We start from the raw sequence: 23903 nt of genomic DNA, 5'->3' as shown, positions 1-23903 counted from the left end.
CTTACCTTCAAGGGGAATACCCGAAAAGTAAAATTTAACAGACTGATGGTTATGGAAAATTCCACTTTTCACGGTCTGTCAAAAGTATGTTCTATCTTCAATTATTATTAATGTTTGTGAATAACAACTATTTTTCCAGGTTGTCATCTTCTGTTTAAACAAAGTTTCACGCAAAAGCTTGGTCTTCGCTGGTGTATTTGCGATTATTGCTCTCAGATTGGACCCACTGCCATTGAAAAGAGAAGTGAAGGACACACTATTAAATTGTGTTCTAAGAAATGCAGAGAGAAATATGATCAGTGGCAAAAACAAGTCACCAAGTAAGTAGTAGGGTATTTGGTAAGTTTGGTTGTTAAGAATAAATCATTTGATACAAGTGACATGTGCAGTGGCCTAACGCATGTGGGAAATGCCCCTGGTTTAGCACTCCTAAGGGGCCCTCCAACATTGGGTAGTTGCATGGGATCTGCTCATGCTCTGGGGCCCCTTGGGTTTAGCCAGTAAGCGCTGTGTGATCCTAAGATCATAAATATAAAAATAGTGTAAAGAGAATTGGATACTAAGTGTAGGATGAGAAAAGAACTTAGTGCTATGACTGAGCGTCGATTTGAACCAAGGATTTTTAACAAGCATGTTAACCACAAACTGCCAATATGTACTTAATTATGTAATTACTATATGCACTTAATTATGTAATTACTATATGCACTTAAGGAACCATTGGCCGTATTCACCATTCACACTTTGGCTACAGTAAGTGAATATAATATGAGGGAAATACTTAAATATTTAAGGAAAATATCTCACTTAAGTGTGATTGGTGAATACGGCCACAGATCCCATAACTGTCGTGAAAATAAAGTTTTATTATATTGTATCTGTATCATCAGGTGTGAAGGATGTAAGCAACAAGGCCGCCTTTTGAACGAGACGTTTATGTGGCGTGGAGAAGCGAAGAAAGTTTGTAATCAGCTTTGTCTCCTGCTCTTCTACACCCAACAGAACATTCCAAATATGTTAACAGAAGTTCAACAGAACATTCCAAATACGTCAACGGAACATAGTATTCCAAATGGAAAACAACCAGCCAAAGGTATGCAACATGATTTACAATACAACTGTAAATGCGATTACTAAAGCTCTGTCTAAACTATCAAACTGACCAAAAACTGTGATGTGCCTATATATGGACATGATGATGTCATATCACTACCATATTTGAACATATCACTACCATATTTAGGCACATCACACTTTGTTTGTCAAACTAGTTTGATAGTGTAGACAGAGCTTTACACACTTCAATAACACAACCTTAGCTGGTGGTCAACAAATCACATTTTTTTAGCTTTAAATCTATTTTAGTAGCCCTATATAGTGAATTTTCTCTCCTCCATTTATTCACCTAGATCATTGACATTTCCTGTTATTCATTATCCTTCCCTTCTTTCTTTTTCAGTTACTTCAGGTCTTCCAGTAATTTCAAATGTGTTTTCAATTGCTTCTGATCAGAACACTGCAGTCAGGACAAAACCAGGTTAGTTATTTTTTAAAATGCTATGCAACATGATGCTATAGAAATCCCACTAAAATATCAAATATAAACAATTGCACAGTTGTCAGATACAGATCATGGTCATGTGATTCTGTTGAGGATATTTCATTGGTCATGACATGAATTGTTCGGGTGGGTCTATTGTATTTCTTGGTAAATTGCCACTGTTCACAATTTTAATTTCAAAATAAATATTTATTACAAAAAATGCTGCGACTTTTTGACGCAACAGTTTTCTTTATTAAATGATGCTTTTTTACTTATATTCTATTTAATAATTTAAGAAATATTGATTTTTTATCAATTATTTGTGTTTAACAGTCAGTAGTAAACATTTTGTGTAACGTAGATATAGTCTGAAATGAACAACGTCCTATAAGTCCTTAACAATAGTAATGTATACTTCCTAATGCTTCTGTCCTCTTGAATATAACAGCCTAAAGGCGTGGTGTGAAAATACCGTAAAACGATTTTTTTTTCCTGAATATTAGCTGTTGTGATGGTTACTAAACAGACACAAATCACTACCACACCTGTGCAGCCTAAGCCTCCAACGTTGCCCACGTTACCAGCACCGAAACATGTACGCAACAAGATGACTATGTGCAAACCAATACAGCAAACAAAGTCAACGTATTGCAAACCATTATCGCTGTCAAAGGAAACAAATACAGGTAAGATATAGATATATATAAAGCTTTGTCCCCAAATATGGTAGTGATGTGCCCAAATATGGTAGTGATGTGCCCAAATATGGTAGTGATATGGCCAAATATGGTAGCGATGTGCCCAAATATGGTAGTGATATGCCCAGATATGGTAGTGATATATGCCCAAATATGGTAGTGATGTGCCCAAATATTGTAGTGATATGCCCAAATATGGTAGTGATATACCCAGATATGGTAGTGCTATGCCCAGATATGGTAGTGATATGATGTCATCGTGTCCATATATGGGCTCTGTATGAGATACTTTCTAATTTGTAATTCTTACAATAAATCTTATTTTACCAAGATTTTTTATTTAATTTAGTATAAAATTATTATTCCACAATTCATAGATGGTGATTGGCGGCCAAAATTAGTGATTGTTCCTATTCCGGTTCCAATTTACGTACCAGTACCCATGCAGATGTATACCACACCAGTACCACATCCAGTTGGTATACCAACACCGGTACCTGTACCAATGTTTCTTCCAGTAAGTACCAATAATGCCGACAAATTGTTAGCAGCTATCAATGAAATCAAGAAAAGGACGCCGTCAGACCCGCTTGAGGCCGAGCTGCTTGCAATGGCCGACGCCATTGCTGGAGAGGACATTGCAGTTATACCGGAGGTTGAAGAACCAAGTTTGTTTGAAACATCGGAAGTTGAAATTCCAGGTTTGTACAATATGTAGTGGAGTTGGGGCTTGGTGGTTATGATGTTGGCTACCACTCCAAGGGTCCTGGGTTCAAGTCCCATCACATGTCAGGATTTTTTCTAAGGACAAAATTACAACTCCACTCCCAAAGACTTGTAATAAGTCTTTGTTTATGTAGAGCATCTTGTGTATATGTTTGTCTTGTGAACCTTTGAGGGTTCCTAATGATCAGCAATTGCTGGATGGATCACCCTCATTAAATATGGTAAAAAAAAAAATGGAGTTCACTCTTTATTATGATTCAGTAAAAAATTATTATGATAAACAATTATAAATATGGTAGCGTTTCCCTTTAAACATTAATCCTTTCTGCAATGCTAGCTAATCGTCAATTTTGACGGCAGCCGAACTTGAACTTGATATCTATAATGAGGAAGTTCATCGTGTGAACGTTCATTGGAATTGGAATGTGCATGCATAATTTCTTGTTTACGGTCAGTAAGGTCTACTGAGCCTTACTTAGCTCTTTATTACTTACTCAGATGAAGTAGAAAATTCATCAGATGTAGATGAATTACCGCCTGCTCTTGAACAGCTTTTAGACGAGGGTGAAATTCAAAAATTAGAAGAAGACATCCTTGCACTATCTGTAAAGGCAGACGACCCATTCTCTTTTCTGGAAAAACCTGTAATTACTGAAAGTGTCGATGAACCAAGTAAGTGACTCATTACCGACTTTTCGTTTTCACTATAGAGATCTGCGGTGTTCAACGCTACTACAGTAGATCTGTATTTCTATCAAATTATGTATCTTAGCTTGATTTTTTTTTACTTAAACTGTAGTTAAAGAATAAATAGATTATTAAAAACAAACATTTAGTGATCTTTTGAAATTTTAGTTTGTTTTTATTGAAAATTATTAAGTTTTAAAATGACTACTTCAATAAGCCTATTCCAAACCATTGGTGACCTTGGAGTCACTCAGGCAGGTTAAACGCATTTTTTCGTTGGCTAGCAACCATGCAGCGCCACCTACCGTTGTGAGGTCAGCACCGCAGAACTCTATGCACCTATTGACTAAAAAGGAACATATCTGCGTAGAATGAGTTTTTTTAGGTGTTCCCGTAGTCATATGGCGTGTTGTAAAACGAAATGCAAAACAATCATCTTATATTGAATCTAAGTAAACAATTAGGGAGGAGGGGTAGGTGTGTTAGGTGAAGGGCTAGGCTAGAAGGTTAGGCTATTGATTTGTAAAAGATTTTTTATTTTTGCAATGTTACTTAAATTATTACCATATTGTAAATATTCAATTTTTTTTCCTTCAGATGCTGAGGAATACTGCCAACGTTCAACAAGATCAGGAAGATTACCGAAAAAAAAAAGAAAGCGTACAAACCAGCGATCATCCACTCAGAACAAACGTGCACGAGTAGAGAACGACAGTGACGAATACGATCCGAAAACGGACGAAGTTGAGAAAGTAGATGACAAAATAGACCGTCATTATACGATCGGCATTGGTGCTTATAAGCTGTGGGTAGCGACTAAAAATGTTGAACTTCAGCTAAAAAAGCAACCCGGTGCTAAACCTTTTTCTTTCAAATCGGACATCTTGACCAACACTTCCGATGAACTTAGCTACACACTCTGTCATTTTGTCAAAGAAGCACGGAAGCCAGACGGAGAGGAGTACCCTCCAGCATTGCTGTTCTATATTCTTCTTGCTATACAGCATTTTTTATTCAATTCAAGCCATCCCGATAACATTCTTACCGACCTTCCCTTCAAAAGGTTTATGGAGTATCTAGTGGAGAAGATGCAGACATGGGAACCGGTTTTTAAACCAGACACAAACGTTGTCATTAACAGCAAGATCACTGAAGATTTGATGTGGGACTGTAAACAACTTGGCGCCCATTCTCCTTACGTGCTTCTCAACACGTTGGTCTATTTCAACACCAAGTTCTTCTTTTTGAAGACGCTTCAAGATCACAAAGATCTTCTATTTGGAATGATTTTCAAAGATTGGAAGAAGAGTGGATCGAAAAGCAAATTTGTATGTTTGCGCTATTTTCCATCACAGTTGCGGAAAAAACGTAAGGTTCTTTAAAAAAAAATTTTATTTGAAATTAATTTAATAAATATAAAAGACAATTACAAGGAAAGACAAAAGCAATTAACAAAATGTTGCCACTGGTAAGGTGTTTCTCTTCGGTAAGTAATTGCACATTAACTGTAGTAAACATGACATTGTACCTTCCCACTAGGAAGCAACACAAGGGTGCATGCAACGCAAGTAATTTGATCAATCACAAGCAATGGATTATTCAAAATACTGTATATATATTTATATGTATTTATTGTAATAAATACCAATTATATATATATATTTATAAAATAATTTGAAACGATAAAGATGAGGAAATTTATGAGAATGAGAAAAAGTCGCCCAAACCGAGATTCAAACTTGAATTCATGTTTTGTGTTTGATGTGTATGAAAGCCCCAGTGGTCTAATGGTTAGAACATCTGCATATCAAGCAGAAGGTCCGAGTTCGAATCTTGGTTGGGGCGACTTTATTCTCATTCTCACAGATTTCTGCATCTTATCGTTTCAAATTAATTAATTCAATTTCAGTATATCACCGGGCACTTTAGAATCAATGTTCTTTGCCTGATGGGTTTATAATATATTTCTATTTATATACAGTTGAAGAGACGACCTGCAAAGTGACGAAAAGAAGTTTGTTAGAGAAGCATTATTTGGAACAAGCAGAGAATCTGGAAGATCCACTACACTGCCCTGTCAAACTTTACGAGTTCTATCTTTCAAAATGGCAAGTATACATGTGATAGGGTTTATCGCAAATAGCCTGAGAGATGCAATAGCGCCACCTGTATAATAAAAACTTTATATACTGGTGGTGGCGCTATTGTTGCCAATTCCGTTCCATCATGCATCGCTCACGCTATTTGCAACATTATTGGTAGAGGCATAGACTTGCCCCAAGTCTGTATTTATTGTCTTTTTTTTTTTATTTATTTGTTTTTATTTCGACCGCGATTTTTGTCTGAAAATACAGACTTGTGAAACACGTATAGAAATCGATTTGCAGACCGCAAACATCCGATAAGAATGACGTAGGTTATCATACCGTATTTGGCTATATGGGGCGGGCGGTATGTAAATATGGATTTCGAATCAACCAATGATCATTTTGTTTCAAAATGAAAAAGATCGAGTACGTACAGTCCTGAATGTACGATCGAGACTGAACAACTGTTGAAATATAAAATCGTGTTGCCAAGTTGTTTTGTTTATTAATTGTTTAGTCCTGGCCTAGGCCTCCTTCGTAGGGCTACTCAACTCGTACGTATGACCTGCCAAATAAAACGCCAATAAGGTACATACCACTACCGACCGGCACACAACAGGGCTACACCACCACACAGAACAGGACAGGGTCTGGGTGGGAATTAAATCAAATTTTCTCCGCATAATAAATGATCCATTCAAAGTTTGATTTGGCGGAGAAGCTAGCCTATCATATCAAGACGAGTTTTCATGTTCTTGGGAAAAATCTCATCAAATGTTTACCAGACTACTAGGCATATAAAATCATTTCTAGCCTTCAGAAACTTTCATCAATGTACCCAACCAAGTACACATTGTCTAAACGTAACATAGCGCATGCGCATCGTCTTAGATGTTGAGTCTTTGAAAGTCTGAAATATGAATATTAAAACGACATACGAGTGAGTAGCCAATGGCATGCGGCTGAAACTAGTCAACTGGATAATTTATGCACCAAGAATTCTTGGTGTCAAACCACGTGACTTATGCGTGTTTCCCCAGACGGAGTATCCAAACTGAAGTAATACACGTATGAAACGCCATATGTGCAAAAATATTTATATTTTTACAAAACTCCGTCTGGAGCCCAGACTAGTAGAGGCACAGAACAATAAATACAGCACAACACAAAAGATCTTGTATAGAGGTCCATTGTAGGGAAAAAATGCTGAGGAAAAATGAGAGGAATGGTCTGTCAGAAATAGTATCGATGGTGGTTTGGGGAGGAGGAGGAATAATTGACACATTTTCTGGAAAACCAGAAATTCAGGAAAAGTTAACTTAGTTTTAAAAATGTTTTTCTATGGAAGTGATTAACCTTATTAAAAATGCGAAATGGCCTATTCAAAGTCTTTTTTTTTTATAATTATTCATTTTTCATGTTTGTAGGGGTAGGGACAATACATATTTACTTGAAATCTTTCCATAAATTAGTTATAAGATTTTTCTTTATATTTACAGCCCAGAGACGGTGAAAAACAAACAGAATTCCTTGTACCTAATTCCAGAAAGAATGTGCATCCCGGATAGTCCAGTATGGTACTCCAGCTGTATGCTGGATGATGGAACATTGGAGAAGATGCTAGCAAAGGCATTGATGGTCAAAGACGTTCATGAATTCTGGGCAAAGAAGGAACAGGCCGTGGAAGAAGATGACGATTACTCCCCGGATGAAGATAGTTAAGAATATCTGTGTTGTGTCTGTTGGATGATGGACGTTCGTACATTCAACACATTCTTGGTGTACATTAAGCTCTGTCTACACTATCAAACTTTTTGCCCAAATATTGTAGTGATATATCCAAATATGGTAGTGATATGACATCATCATGTTCATATCACATTTTTTTGTCACATAAAGTTTTGATATTGTAGACAGCTTTTGGTTCTAGATGATGATTTGAGGTATCATTTGTAAAAAGAAAATATTTTGGCACATTTGGCGTGTCATACTGATACTTCAGTATCAAAACAATGTAAAAAGACAAAAAAATTGGCAGCAAGTCTAATAACAATGGTGTATCATTTACTTAAAGATGTTTGTTTGTAGAAGAAGGATCAAAAGAGAGTGCAGAAATTGGATTGAATGAGTGGTGAAAAAGATATGTATTAAGGAATAGTTCTTCATATATTCTATTGCAAAGTCTTATGAAGATATTCCTAAATGATTTTTCCTGTAAGAATATGATAATAGATAATTAATTTGATGAATTATGTAAATAAGTTTCCTTTTCAGCCATCTTTGTTTAATTTATATTTGATTAAGATCACAAGTACAGATCAATTGGCTCATTCGCTCCAATATCATTAAATCTAATTTTTTTTAGTGAAGGATGCTTTTTGGGGATTTCTGTTTCATCGATGACTGATTGAAAATTGGTTTTTAATAGATTTACCCCTAATTTATGGTTTATTTTACCATAGAAGTATACTTTACCTCCTCCTAGTGTAGGTGCTAGATGTCAATTTGACTTATTGGTAAAAAGATAAGCAGCGTGGCACATATGACGTTTCATACTAAGTTTATAGTAAAAGGTTACAAGTTACATCCATGCTTTTATACTGCCTACCGATATAATTATTATTTCATGATTATACTGTATTTTTTTAAACTTGCACAGAAAAATTGTACAAAGTATTTGCGTTGATATTAAGTAGAAAATAATAACATCTCGTCTGTGTAACAAAATTAAAAACCAGAATTTCAAATCGCTGATCGATATATTGAATTATTGATTGAACTCCATCATTGAAGAAATGTACATTACAGTTCTTTTGCCTGCGACAGCTAAATAAATGGTAAAGGCGTTTTCACGTTAATCGGTATACGATCCATTCGACGGTACATTTCTTTTGCATGCGAGAGGTAAATAAATGATAAAGGCTTTTAAAACGTTTTACGTTCCATTGGACGATAACGTGTGCATCTTGAACGCGACGCAACGTCTGCGAGCCATAGTTCGAATGATCCGTCATCGCGTCGTATTTACATCTATTACGTTCCAAATTAAATGGTAACGAAGCTTGGGGACTGAAGAAATTAATTAATATATATTTTCCTAGATGATGGATAGCAAAAATCGGATTTATGATTTGAAATTTGATAGTAAATCTTTATCGGCAACTTAATGGTAATACTGTACAAGCTTTGGCGTAAACAAAGAAATACTAACGTCAATGTCCAAACAAAAGGTGTCGAGTGTTGTTGCTAATTGGTATTCATGTTTCCCCTTTAGTGGAAGAACTGTTGTAGTTGGTAGCGTGTGGGATGTTAGTAAGTAGACCATGTCATTATAAATTTATTATGTTCTATAGGCCTATATCAGTAAAAATGCAAGCTTGTATTGTCCCTCAAAACATGAAAAATAAAAATGAATAAAATCAAAACTTTGAATAGGCCATTTTGTAGTTTTATAAAATGTTCACTTCCGTAGGAAAAACCCCAACAAAAACAATGAGTTTAGTTCGTTATAAACAGACAAAATGAAAGGTTAAATTTAACACAAAAAAAAACCAGTTGTACTTAAAGAATAGGGTTTATGGTTGACTATTCTTTCCTCTAAATTACGCTTTTCAGGTAAATAATTTGTAACACTTAAATTTATATTTAAAATGAATAGGCCTAATTATATTTCTACATTTATTAAAATGGCATATTCAACAAAAAAATTGTTTATAAATTATTTTTTTGAGGTGGAGAATAATAATCTTTAACTGAAAAAAATATATATTAGGCCTATTACATATTAATGAAAACTAATATCGTTTATTTTGTTTACACAAGAAAATTACCAACCATTGTTTTTGTAAATTATTTGAATAAATTATTAATTAATTTCTGATAATATTGTACAGTAGTAGGCTAGTATATGTAATGGATTTCCCCCCAAAGCTCTTAAAACGATTATGAAGTATCTACCATCTGTACCAATAATTCGTACTCTTGATCTTTCTGTTATAGCAGAAAAAGAAATCATATAGGCCTACAGATTGAAATGGCTGCAAACATCGTTCCATATGCTTGCTTGTATATTGGTAAGTTTTATCTGGATTATACGTTTTACACATTAATATTAGAAATAATTACTGTGTAAATTTCTTATGTTTTTATATTTGTGTAGTATCAGTATAATATCTTTATTCATCCCTCTCATGGGCCAATTAACAAAAGGAGATAGATTACATCAGCTTACAATAGAAAGGGATGCTTTTTCTGTTTTAGTACATGTATTTTATATACAGTCTTTTTGAATTTATATTTACAATATCTTTTTTATATATCGCTATTTAACCAATGACTTGGTCAACTCGCTTGCGTTGCGCCTTCGTCCTTGTGTTGCGCCTTCGTCCTTGCGTTGCGCCTACGTCCTTGCGTTGCGTTCTAGTGGGAACACAAGCTTGCTGAAATTTCTTTAGATTCGTGGATTATTTTGTAGTCACACTAACTAGATTTTTTTTTTTTTACAATGAAGCAATTAATATACAACTGTAAAGATACAAAGTCTTTGAAATAATGTTTTATCAAATTTTATTGCTATTTTTAATTTCCCAGATGCATCATGGTATGATGTCCTAGCAGCTGTTTCCATGACAATGAGCCCAGGTCACGATAACCGGGAGGATGTCAACCGCAAGTTGCAGGACACATTTCAGAACGTGAAAAACCGAAACACAGTGATTCCATGTCTGTCAGTGAGGTCAGCGTTTGACCTGTACTTACAGGTCAAGAAGTACCCAATAGGGTCAGAGGTCATTATGACTGCTGTCAATATCCCAAGTATGAGTGAAATTGTAAAACAACATGGGTTAAATGTGGTTCCATGGGATATCAGTATCAATACATTGTTACCTAATCTAGACTCTTTTAAACAGATGGTATCAAACAAAACTGTTGCTGTATTAGTTTCTCATATTTATGGCAAATATTCGAATATAGATGATTTGATATCAGTTGCTAAGCAACATAATCTTGACGTAATTGAGGACTGCGCAGAATCGTTTCACGGTCTTGAAGAACTTGGTAATGCGCAGGCAGATATTTCGATGTTTAGTTTTGGAATAATCAAACACGCAACAGCATTTGGGGGTTCGCTGGTCAAAGTTCACGACCCTGAGATAGCAGAAAAGATGACCTCTCTTCATGAGACATATCCAGTGCAGAACAGAAGTCAATACTTGCGGAAAGTGCTGAAGTATGCGTTTCTGATGGCATTAGTGAATAGTCCATTTGTTACTAAGTATGTTACAATGGTTGCTCGTGAATTGAACATTAATTACAAGGACATGTTTGTACAGTACTTACGCACTTTTCCGGGTGACCTAATTAAGTCTATACGTCAGCAACCGTCTACGCCGTTAATGTGGATGATATACAGAAGGTATGAATAAACATAATAATTAATTTATAGCAATACTTTCTAATTAACTAATTATAGTGAACTATAATTGAAAATATTATTAAAATAATTTTTAATTTAAAAAAAAAAAAAAATGCTTCTTATTTCATGTTTGAAGGTTGAAAAATGTTGACCCAGAATCTTTCAAAGAAGGAATGAGAAGATACGAGTATGTGGCAAATAAAATACCCAGTGAAATGTTGGTGGGGCGTGACAATGATTCGAGAAACTATTGGCTATTTCCTGTCCTTGTGGTAAGTTGTGTGGGAGATTGGCATGGTGACTACGTCTGACATTGTTAGCTGAGGGTTGATTATAACTCCTTTTTGGAACCTGGACAATTGGGAGGACGATTAATCTGGTTCAAAAATACACAGACCTTGATGAATCTTTTATATGTGTATAAAGTTCAAAACATCTTTCACTGCTGCTTCATATAGAATTCCAAGTGCTATATCTCCATATACTATCTATTTCCGAAATATCATAGGAATATTTGGTAATACAGCATCTCATTTAATATCACATGTGGTGCCTGTATAATGTAAGATTATGTTAAGGGTTAGGTTAATACTAACTAGATACACGTGAAACGCATGTGATGTTGTATTACCAAATATTTCTATGATATTTTGGTCAATAGATAAATTACCGAGAATCGGCTGAAAATGCAGTAGGCATATTAAGCTAATTTTTTAAATTTGGTCCAAACACTTGTATATTGCATGTTAAGATAATTAATATTATGGTAAAACATAGTTATTAGCCTAGGCCTATTTAACAGAGTACGGTTCTCTCTTCTATACGAACCCAGCATTAGTGCTGTTGGATTGTACATGACAACCAACTAAATGCCCAAGCTATAGCCTAATCGGACTAATGGTACGTCTTTGTAAACTGTTCTTTTCCAGAATAACCCAACAAAGTTCATCAAACTGTTATCGTCACTTGGTGTTGATGCCTACAGTGGTGCTACACAACTTTCCGTAGTAGTCGCAACTAACCAAACAGAGACAGAGACTTCATATCCACATGAGGCATGTAGTTTGTTGGAAAGAGTTGTATATCTACCAGTGCATAAGCATGTTCCATTTCACCATCTTGATAACATCTGCTGTGCATTAGAAACTGCAATGAAAATGCTGGATGCATCAGAAGAGGAAGAGGAGTACGATGGAAAGAATCCAAAGATTAGAAGTAAATTGTGATCTTGTTTAATTAAAAGTTTGCTTGGCGAATAAACACTGGTAAAGTTGATTTGCGATGTGCACATTAAAAAACAGAAAAGGACGGTTGTAGCGGTTTTCTTTCGGAAACACATGGTGTACCGCAAACCTAGAATATTTTGTTCACTTAAGTATGGTTTGAAACTTTGTGAACGATGTGAATATTTAAGAAGGAATGTTTTTTAATAATCTCTTGTTTGGGTAACTATATAAACGAGCAATAGGTGACATGGGTAAAAGGTTAAATTAATAATAAAATCCATCTTGTTGTGGTCTTTCCTCATTGTTATAAACTATATTTGGTATTTTGGATTTTTTTCTAAATATTCCATTATTTTGTACATAAATACCGTTATGAAATAGTTTATTTCAAATGATTTGGTTTTTATTTTATTGAAAACAATACACTTATTGCGCATGCGTAAACGAATTGCGGCAAAAGTAAACCCATTCTTAAAGATAAGAATCGCCATCCAGGACAAATATGTATTTTATATAATAATTAATACCATTCACTAGAAGAATTGAACTGAGTCAGCTTTCGATTCAAATAAAAAGATAATCACCGTTCAACCTTGGAGGTTTTGAAAATTATATATATTGTTGGTACTTAATTTGCTGTTGCACATTGAAGATACATTAGACAACATTCGACCTATTTAGACCTATTTAAATTACAGCGTTTGCCATGTTGTTAAGAAGCTAAGTATGCTATGCGTCTTGAAAGCCAATCACAATCCTTCATCTAAAAGCTATAAACACGTTTTGTAGGTTGGCACGAATTATCATAAGAATATAGGAAACTACTTGAAGTCATGTATGATGCGGTATTGTTGCTAATCAAATTCTCTTCATCTTGCCGATAATTGTCACGACGCAATGTTTACTCGGCAAACACATCACAACGATGACTGATGGAGTTTTCATGTTCTAGACAAATAAAAAATCATACCGCAGCACCCTAGACTTTATTATTGAATGGTTAGAAGAATTTGTATTTGGTTTGGATATTAAAGAAGATTATGTGAATGAAGAGAGTTGACAAATCTGTGCTAAGTTGCGTTGTTGCTTAGCAATATTCAAGTATGGCGATTATCAGGAGTGTCGTCGTTAACATGCCGCTGTTTTCGTCGTCTGATTACGAACATGAATGAAGTAGGCTCCTGTTGCCTTTCAGATTTTGTGAATTTTATACGTCGTATTAACGGCTGTAAGCCTGCTAACGTTCCTCTAAACGATTGAGCTACTTTGGATATTTTACTGGAAAACATACTGCACAGATAGAACATGTCTTTGTGAAGTATTTCAGCCCGATCTTAAAGAACATTAACTGGTTCTTGTATAATGTTTTATTGTGTTTCATCGGCTCCTGTTCCCTTTAAGATTTTGTGAATTTTATACGTCGTATAACGGCTGTAAGCATGCTAACGTTCCTCTAAACGATTGAGCTACTTTGGATATTTCAGCCCGATCTTAAAGAACATTAACTGGTTCTTGTATAATGTTTTATTGTGTTTCATCGGCTCCTGTTCCTTTAAGATTTTGTGAATGTTATACGTCGTATAACGGCTGTAAGCCTGCTAACTTTCCTCTAAACGATTGAGCTACTATGGATATTTCAGCCCGATCTTAAAGAACATTAACTGGTTCTTGTATAATGTTATATTGTGTTTCCTGCTGACGACAATGGCATCGAGTTCTAAGAAATCTCGTGAATTTAAGGCAATTCCAGTGTCCGTTGACATGGTTAGAGTACAGAAAAATATTAAAACTGAAGAGAGAAAGTTAAAAGTAACGTTTGATAAGATGGCAAAGAAAAAGCACACCGATGCTGTGAAACACTTCACAGAAATGAGGGCAATTCGAAAAGAACTCCAAGGAGTCGAGCTTGCAAAGGCACAAACAACTATGACGTTTTCTTCGCGTCAAGTCGCTGGTTTAGAAAAACCACCTTTTTTAACTTGTAAAAGTGTTACGAAATTCATACCTCCGACACTATGCCGACGTTACTTTGTCTCCATTGGACCGTATGCATCCTCAACAACCTCAACTGGAGCTGCTCAAGCCAGAGATTCGACTTCTCGATCTTCGTCTAGGAATTCAATACGACATGGTTCATTTTCGACAACTCGCAGCAAATTACTTACCAACACTCGACTGTCAAATCACAGGTTAAGCATTGTAGAATATGAGCATATCAGAAAACGTTCTAAAAGTTCATTGACATATAGACAGGAAAATGTGAAACACCCGTCCTCTCCTTTTAATACGTCATCTTGGATAGATGACGAAGAAGAATATGGTTTTTATAAGGAACCTTTTTCAGTTCAAAGTCAAAAGGTTCAGAAGGCAACAGAAGACTCTGTCTCACCAACAAAGACTGCTGCTCCCGAAGGTTTCACGAGTGAAGTACCTTCATCAACACTCTTGAGAATAAAAGCATTAAAACTGGACACTAAACGTCAGAACTGTGTGCTGTCCGAAAGAGTAAAACAATTCATGAAGCCTCCGTCTACACCTACATTTAAGAAATATGTATACAAATAGCGCGTCTTCTCTTCTATTGATAATGTGTAGGTGTGAGTGTTCTGAGCTCGTATTGTTGATAAACTCGTACTGCAGTTGCTTGGCGAATTGTTATGGTAGTAGAGAAGCTTGGTAAACTCCAAGCTTACTACAGTATAATAATCAAGGGTTCTAAGTTCAAGTCGTAGGTTCATCTTGATCGTACTGTCAACGTTACGAGAGTTTTTACCAAAGCGTGTCCGAAACAGAGTACGGTTTAAAACAACTTTTAAGTTGATGGAATTACATGGGCCTATTGGCAATGGCATATATATATACAGAATAAAAGCAATGAAATCGCTGATAATATGATCCTTGCGAAAATACAATCGAATAGGTCCAGGCCAATTTATTGAGGCTCATGCGCATGTCCACAAACATGGCCTGAGCTCACCCATGTATCAGAATAACGTTTGGTTACACTAAGATTACATACTGATAATTTAATTGTATCTTTTGACTTATCTGAAACACATGTTTAACCATGTTATTTGCTTCTGAAGTGCTGATTACATCTTCAAACGAGTTGGGATGATATTCTACGTTGGATTTTAGAGTTGCTAAGAACAAATGGAATTTTTAAACAAAACTAGTGGACAAAAGCTATCTATCTGGCGTCAGCCATCAGTTATAAGATAAATTGCTTTCGTCACAGTTATTTTCAGATCTTGTATAATTATTATTTAAGCACACTGTGAAATAGACCGGTGCTGTGAGGAGTTATTAAACATTTTTTCTTAATTTGTTATGTTTGCACAAAGTTTGGTGAGTTTCGATATTAAATAATAATTAATTTAAACTTATTTTATGTTTTATTTATTCTTTTTATGTCTACGTCGTTAGTCTTGTTACAATTATAGTTGAAAAGTTAATAATGGTAACATTATATAGTATTATTTTCTCGTTTCAATTATTTTCCGTCGAAATGAAAGTCGGAAAATACTTTTATGTGTTACGTTTTAATAGGTTATTCCAGTAGGTAATGTATGTGAATTTATTTCTGACTTGAAATATCTCAACCTTCTCACTTTGAGAAAATTAACCTACAACTCCTTTCACAAAAAATCACTTATTTTGCATACATCATACTGAATTCCCTAACTCATTCAGAGGCACATAAACAGAGTCACTTATTTTGAATGCATACTCAATTCCTTAAGGACAATGTGTAGTGTACGGAAACCAAGAGCAGGGGGATTTCGTATACACAGTCGAACCCCTCCTTTGAGACTCTCCTATTCAGAGGTACCCTATTAAGGGGACAGCATTGTTGGGTCCCGAGGTGTCCCCTTAATAGGGGTTCTACTGTATTTTTAATTTGCAGGTGGAATTATGACATTTTATAGAGATATTTTCCTTTATGTTTGCGCATTACCAACATTGTGCTTGTTTTTTATGTAGACCGTATACTGTCAATTCTGTTATAATATTCATGAACACTGACCGTAAACACGGCGCGTTGTATTGTTCATGTCACCTCTAAAGTTTAAGTTACACAATGATGAATAAAGATGGGTACACTTTGTATATTGAGTTTTCTTGGATCTTGTTTGCACCGTTCAAATACGTTAGACAGTTGAGAGATCATTTTCGGCCCATTTCTTGGACGATAGTTTAAATCTTAGGCCTAATACATCGTATAGTTGAAGAAGAACTATCCTATAAGAGTTGATTTATTTTGAATGGTTATCTTAAAATGTAGGCTAGTACTTGGTATGGTAAGTAAATCATTTTATGGAGACATTGCACATTATTTACCGTTGATTTGCTTGTTGTTATTCATCATCTAGGCCCTCCTAAATACACAGGCCTTATATATATTGGTATTCAGTATAGTAGTGACAGTGGGGACGCCCGAAATGTGCGTTCACACATAACGCCAAACGCTTTGTTACTTTCCAAAAGCCTCCAGGAGGAAATAAATAAATAAATGGATAAACACTTGTTGTTTTATTTCCTCCGTCTTGGCCAAGAGTGTTTTGTTTTTGTTTCTCCATAGTTATTAAATCTTGAAATAATAATTTGGGTCCTAATATTATAGAAGAGCAATGTTTCCTTTTTGTTGATCCAATAGATAGATTTAGTACTTTCGATCTATTGGATCAAAAAAATAAAAAATTCTCCATACTTATTATTTATAGGCCTACATGGCGTTTAGTCTTATTTTATTGACATTATTAAATTTTTATATTTAAAATGTCACGAAGTCATCGCGTGTTTTAAATTCAAATGAATTGTATCTAATTTAAAAATCTATATCTCAAATATGAAATCTTGTCTATTATTATGAAACACACTGCATGATGTTTGTTGACAAAAGCGATAACTGTGTTTAAAGTGTACACGGTACTCATACGCCTTTGTTAAATGTACACTACATAGAGTATCGGTTATTAACCTAATATGGATATTATATATGCATTTATATGATATATAAATAGATATTTATTGCATGTTATTTAATTTGATTATCAACAATATCAAAAGTTAAGAGCGTACACACTATATCGTTGTCTGGGATCCAGGATTTTAAAATAGGTGGGGGAAAGGGTAAAAGTGCTGAACTTTACCTAATTTCTTATTGAGAAAGGTGATGTGCAACGTTCTATCACATTCCCGAAACGTTCACACCACTTATCGTCCGGTCTACTCCACCGCATTATCCTCCCCCCTCCCCCCCCCCCCCCACCCACCAAATTCCCCAACCGTTAACTCAATAAGATCGGTGGCATATTAAGACACCATTAACCATTGTCCAATTTTACCTTGGATTAATGTTATTATTCCTAATATCGATCGAGTTCAATATATTGCACTTGAATTAACCGTTGTTTGGTGATAGGCCTACCAATGTCATTCAAGGTCAAAAAATCACAAACGTTATTGAAACTATAGTCACTAGAGATCTAACAACACATTATGATGTGTAGTCCTATATTCGAATCTGTGATATCTCTGCATGAGGCTACTACCGTAATTGCTACGGCCCCTTGTTTGTGCAATTAATTTCTGCGATAATGGTGAGTATTTAATAATGTATGTATCTCCTTTTATTTAGTCAGTTCTATGTTGATCTGTATTATACTACCATGCCATTCTGTGGTTCTATTTCCTGGTATCTTTTTTTGTCATGCTTATTGCAAAACTGTCTAAAGCTAAAGCTTAAAAGAGCCACCAAATGGTGAGATAAAGGATTTTATCGTCATGTCTCAATTTCGAAAAGATTTTTTTTGTTACAGGTTTGTCTAGTCTCGATAGGTAGCCCTTAAACATTGTTATATCCAATATTGTAAAGCGTAAAAGGTCTAATTAACTGATGTATACCAACACTTTGTGTCGGATGCAGGATTTTGAAATGGAAGGTACCATTACGGGCTTATAAAGTAGGCCTAAATTGACGAACAAACATTTTGTAATTGTACAGGCCTTGTATTGATGTTTTTCTTGTTATTAAAAGCCAGAGAGTGGAATCCACATGTATTTATAAAACCTACAGTTAATTATTAATAATACATTAACAATACAGTACATTGATACAGTAAACTACGGTACATTATCTTCATGAAGTAGGTTCAATGCTGACGTCATTGTTTATTATAAACAAAAAATAGATCGCCATTATACAAATACAGCCTTAAGGAGATTCCAATGTCATTATCTAACGAGACTTGTTATTATATATTAGCTAAATGTTTCTTTTATTGATAAACTACTATACCTCACCTTGGAGATGAAGTGCTGATTAGTGTCAAATCTTTCCCCCTGAGACCTAGACCTTCAAACAATTGTATCATTTGATGTTTATTTTTCTTTTGTCAGTCTTACTATTGTTAAATGATGATACCATAATCTAGAACCACACAGAGAATCGTATAAGTGTCATACAACTTTACAATAAAGTTCACCAATAAAAACTTAACAAAGGTAAATTACTCTGTATTTCTTAAGATTTATTTTAGGTGTTATTTTTCTCTCATCGACACAATAACACAATAATTACGAAGATACCTTTTAAATCAAAATATGTTTCGAAGTAAACTAATTTATATATTTATTTTGGGATCGACAAGATTTTTACGAAATTTGTAGTCTGTAACTAGATAGTTGAGTCAATATGCAATGTGGTTAGATTGGTTGAGTTGGGGTGGGTTAGATAAGTTTATAAATTAATATAGTATTTCGTTGATATTTTTATAGATTTATATACAACAGTGACAAAACACTTGAAACAGGAATCATCATGACACTGGACATACGAGGACATCTTAACGTTGAAAAGGTTAGAAACAACAAGGACATGCCCGCAGAAGAAGGAAGGGGGATTGGCTATTACGATGATTGTATGGCGAAATTAGCCAATCAGGAGGAGGATGAGAGATTGACAGAAACGATGGATTCCCTAAATCTTCAAAAAACCCGTATGTTGGCAGACACAAGACATGAACTGAAGAGCATGGACAAAACATTCCGGAAGTTGCAGCGACAACAGAAACTTCTTCGTAGGGCGACTCTGGAAAATGTTATCAGTAGAGAAAATAAACAACTCGTCTATAAGTCTTTTAAATCAATATCCGAAGAAGAAGAAGAGAGTGATGATAGTGATATTGAGGTAAATTATCAGTCGCTATCATTAGGCGACGTCACAGGACAGAATCTTAGTGTGAACGTAGCTTTAACCTTAAGCTTGGTTCCCACTAGTGACGCAAACGTAACGCAACCTACGCAACGTAAGAAAATGTCCTTCCAATAATTGTGCTTTCCTCCTCCTGCGTGAAATCAAACCTGCGATGTTTGCAGCACTGTTGCGTCGTCGGTTCCCACATGTGATTACGCAAAACAGCACTTTGCGTCAATACGTCGCTGCGTTGCGGTCTAGTGGGAACCACGCTTTAACCTAAATTTATAAAAACTTTATTTTCTATTTTTAGACTTCGTCAAAGAGTGATGATTCGTTGAAACATGTTGAGCCTGTCAACAAGGACGCGAGTGCCACTATGACGTGCCCTGCATTTCCTGGTGTTCCAACACCAACAGACTCCAGTCTCGCAAGCTACGATACCTATTGGTTACGAAGACGTGGCGTGAATCCTCCACTTATGCCAAGACCAGCTTCAACTAAAATATTTAACGAGATAGACAATGAAAAAACGAACAATGGAATAAATAAACAAAAACACAAATTTTACCGACAAAAGACAATTATTAATTTGAATAACAAAATTAATGAAAGTGACTCGTTAGTTAAAACAAAAAATGAGAAAGTTGAAAACAAATTTCGTCCTAAAACGTCAATTGGTCATAACCCTTCACGACGACGAAGTTCATTAAATAGTAATCGAGACCGCCCTCGTACGGCTGTGGAGGTAGGGACGAGGGGTCGATCAAGGCGGGAATTAACTCAGTTGACACACATAGACGCAGTGATGTCGTCAGAAAGAGAGTTTCGACGGAATGAATGGTTGGAAAATAAATCAATATTAAAAGCAGAGCAGGATCGCGTACTTAGAAGCAAAGTACAATCGTTTTTAGAAACTATCGAACGAGATAAAAAGAAGTTTCTTTCTGATGTAAACGTTAGTGTAAAAAGTCTGGACTTAGAAGCAATTTAATTAGTAGATATATTATAAAAAATATAATATATCTTGGTCCCCACTAGGACGCAACACAATGACGTAAGCGCAACGCACAAGCGATTGACCAATGACATACGTCAGTTCGGATAATACATCGTTTGTGATCATTTGTCAAAATACTTGTCAAGGTCTTTGCGTTGCGCGCGTCCAAGTGAAAAGCAAACATTTTGAAAACATCAATTGAAGTATCATATCACAATTATAGTCTGAAATAAAAATATTTTAATTTTGAATAAATGTTTAGCTACAATCATGATGGGTTACATTTCATTCATTATTTTGCTAAAATCATTTTAATTAAAATGGTATAAAACTACTTAACATGAACAGTAGAAAAAAATAAATAATATATATATAAAATAACGTATATAAAATATATAATAAAATTATTTTTTTGATAGTAAAAATATAATAAAATTTAAAGAAAATATGGTGTTTTTTGTTTACCTCATTAAATTATTTTTTAAAACAAGGAAGACAATAAGAATTAAACAAATATGCTGCAACTCAAAATCAAATATGATTTTCGCCCCTGTTACCAATGGGCCACCGTAGTTTGTTTGTTGGCAGACTACTTTCTGACCAATCAGATCTCATTGGATTTTACCGCCAAAGAAGAAGATCAGAGAAAAAAAGGTGAGTTTTTATACTGGTTTTTATACCTATTCGAGGCTTCTAATGATTATTATATATATCTGCATGAGTTAAACAAATCATGTAGACATGGGAAGATCAGTTATTTAAATTATAGGCACTCCAAAGGATACTTTATCCATTCTTGATGCTGGGCCTAGCTAGGCCTTCTTATTATTTATACTATAGGCCTAGCCTAGAGTGGCTCGATTATAGCGGGAGAGAGGCGAGATCACACTGGACTCTAGTCTGCTTTTAACCGGTTTGCCTACTACCCAGGCCAAGACTACGGTATTTTATAGTTGGTAATTTAATCAGAAAATCATTATTGGCTCGGTAAAACGAAATTAGTAGGAAGGAGGCCTAAACAAGTATTTACTACGTACGTGCTCTCGTCGTGCTCTTAAGCACGCGCGCATATCGAGACTCGTCGACGCAGCAGTTACGTCATACGCGCGGTCGTCTGTACACAACGAAAACGCCAGTTTTCCAATTTTGTCTGTTCGTATAATTCATTTTAAAGTACATAGAATGGGGTTCATAGTTATTCGCTTTGGAGGTAAGTCTAAGTTTGTTTGTACTTTCTTTTTCTTGTTATACCTAGGCCTAGGTCTCTAGGCGCGGCAGAAAAGGGTAACATTCTAACTAGGCCTAGGCCTAGCCTATCTAGGCTATAGGCCTAGGCTAGGCCTAGCCCTAGCTAGCTGGGCTAGGCCTACCCTAGGCCTAGTAGTAGATAGGCCTAACTTAACCTAGCCTAGAGGGCCTAGCCAGAGGGCCTAGCTTAGGCTAGCTTAGTAGGCCTAGCTATGACTATGAGGCATAGGCCTAGATAGGCAAGGCATTGGAAAACCTAGCCTACCTGTTTATGCTTGTTGTTAGAGTTAGATATATTTATTTAGATTTGTGGCTGAGTACGTTTAATAGCACATAGGCTACCTACAACTATTATTTATTATTAAGAAACATATAAATTATAAAGATATATTATATTTTTACTATAGTATAGGCCTAGCCTAGTATTAGTTCATGGAGGTATACCTCCATGATTAGTTGTAATTAATGCTATTGTTATAGTTGTTATGATGATATACATATACTCATGTAGTCGAATTCAATTCATGTTTGTATTTCTATCTGATCTGTCAAGTTAACTTTTTAAATTCAATAGACTTAGCCTATCAGTGTGGTATGAAAGTTCTAAAAAAATGTTACTCCAGAACTACAGATTTATATAGGCCGACCCTATATTAATATAATAGCTTATTTAGTATTTTAAATTAATTTTTAGTTTGGGAACACAAGTAATGGAAAGTGATAAAACGTACTATAGATAGTAACTATTTATTGATAATTAACAATTATTACGTTTTCTTAACAATATAAAACAGGAAGTGGGGCATTTGTAGCCAATCCTGACTGTATGGTGGCAAACCTATTGGCTTACATCAAACGCACGTGTAATGAAACCGATCCAAAAGGTACGGCACTAGGCCTAACCAATTTCAATATTTTATTTTCCTTTCGACTAAAAAGTGTAATTTTATCGTATATAAGTACTACGTACTATGTATAAACTTTTATATTAAAATCATTTAAATTCGCAGTTGGATTGGATTTAGCTGATGAAGACGGTATGCTAATGAACTTGTGCGATGTACACCCAAAGAGAAGAGCATCCGGAATACTATCAACAAAGACTATGTATATACCCATCAAATTAGAACGTAATTGAATTTAAATTATCATTTTAGCCACATAGATAATATAGGTTATAATCATATTTATGAAGCCAAAAGACTCGTGGGCTCCTTCGTATAGTAGACGCCAAAAGAGGGCGTGGTTCCTTTGTATAGACGCGAAAAGAGGGTGTGGTTCCTTCGTATAGACGCCAAATGATAGTGCGGTTCCTTCGTATAGAAGACAAAGAGGGTGTGGTTCTTTCGTAGAGAAGCCGAAAGAGGGTGTGGTTTCGTAGAAGCCGAAAGATAGTGCGGTTCCTTCGTATAGAAGTCGAAAGAGAGTGTGGTTCCTTCGTAGACAAGACAAAAGAGGGTGTGGTTTCGTCAGACAAGTTAAGATAAACCGATCTAATCTATTCCTTTATCAATGTCTCATTCGTATTCACTTGCAGGCACAGAAGACGGTGCGTTAAAACCGTACGTTCCCCTAGTTCCAGATATGGATAAAGAAAGTCCAGAATTTATGAGTGAGTTTGCTGACAGATAAAATCCTCAAATGATAATAAATAACATAAAAATAATTTTTTTGTTTTATTCTTTTCATGTTATTATCTTTTATTGTATTTTCAGGAAGACTAGCAGTGCAGTATGAACGAAGAACTGGAAAAAGTATTAGAGGCTACGGCAGACTAAAGTCCCTACCGGAGGACGCTCAAATGGGAAAATCGACAACGTCTTCCAAACGCGGTACTTCAAAGGGAGGAAAGGGCGCCGGTAGGGCAGGAAAAACTCGATAGTATAAGTACATTAGTAAAATGAATTCAATTTTCTACTTATTCTATTTCACTGTAGGCCTAATTAATAAACTGTTAAGTAATGTATTCCTCTCATTGATACAAATAGTATAATATGTATTCTATTTGTATATATTGTTATATGTATTCTTTCCATGATTAATACAATACATCATAATATTATTTTACGTTACA

General features: G+C 35.2%; 4 protein-coding genes across 4 annotated transcripts in view; all 4 read left to right on the top strand.

Moving 5' to 3' along the window:
* The window catches only part of LOC144848739 (zinc finger MYM-type protein 2-like), a 39052-nt gene extending 30015 nt beyond the window's left edge, over positions 1 to 9037 (top strand). Inside the window, exons 7-15 of the mRNA XM_078705606.1 lie at positions 140 to 320; positions 891 to 1093; positions 1460 to 1537; positions 2047 to 2229; positions 2619 to 2942; positions 3466 to 3639; positions 4252 to 5022; positions 5636 to 5762; positions 7241 to 9037. Of these exons, the coding sequence (XP_078561732.1) occupies positions 140 to 320; positions 891 to 1093; positions 1460 to 1537; positions 2047 to 2229; positions 2619 to 2942; positions 3466 to 3639; positions 4252 to 5022; positions 5636 to 5762; positions 7241 to 7463 (2264 nt within the window). The 3' untranslated portion in view covers positions 7464 to 9037. The remainder of the gene's footprint in view (positions 1 to 139; positions 321 to 890; positions 1094 to 1459; positions 1538 to 2046; positions 2230 to 2618; positions 2943 to 3465; positions 3640 to 4251; positions 5023 to 5635; positions 5763 to 7240) is intronic.
* A 722-nt stretch (positions 9038 to 9759) lies between these two features.
* Positions 9760 to 12383, top strand: LOC144849020 (uncharacterized). Its single transcript, XM_078705972.1, has 4 exons — positions 9760 to 9814; positions 10332 to 11157; positions 11294 to 11429; positions 12087 to 12383. Exons 1-4 carry the CDS (start codon positions 9775 to 9777, stop codon positions 12381 to 12383), a joined length of 1299 nt encoding a protein of 432 aa, XP_078562098.1. The 5' UTR covers positions 9760 to 9774.
* A 6823-nt stretch (positions 12384 to 19206) lies between these two features.
* LOC144848299 (uncharacterized) lies at positions 19207 to 20594 on the top strand. The gene is made up of 2 exons (XM_078705015.1): positions 19207 to 19575; positions 19895 to 20594. The coding sequence occupies exons 1-2, from the start codon at positions 19207 to 19209 to the stop codon at positions 20573 to 20575; spliced, it is 1050 nt and encodes a 349-aa protein (XP_078561141.1). The 3' UTR covers positions 20576 to 20594.
* A 1113-nt stretch (positions 20595 to 21707) lies between these two features.
* LOC144848669 (uncharacterized protein CXorf65 homolog) lies at positions 21708 to 23772 on the top strand. Its single transcript, XM_078705504.1, has 5 exons — positions 21708 to 21791; positions 22624 to 22713; positions 22840 to 22959; positions 23367 to 23441; positions 23545 to 23772. The coding sequence occupies exons 1-5, from the start codon at positions 21764 to 21766 to the stop codon at positions 23709 to 23711; spliced, it is 480 nt and encodes a 159-aa protein (XP_078561630.1). The 5' UTR covers positions 21708 to 21763; the 3' UTR covers positions 23712 to 23772.
* Positions 23773 to 23903: the final 131 nt, after the last annotated feature.

This window comes from Antedon bifida, chromosome 7 (assembly GCF_963402885.1).
Source record: "Antedon bifida chromosome 7, ecAntBifi1.1, whole genome shotgun sequence".
In the NCBI taxonomy this organism is placed as follows: Eukaryota; Metazoa; Echinodermata; class Crinoidea; order Comatulida; family Antedonidae; genus Antedon; species Antedon bifida.
This window is presented reverse-complemented; position numbering and strand designations above follow the sequence as displayed.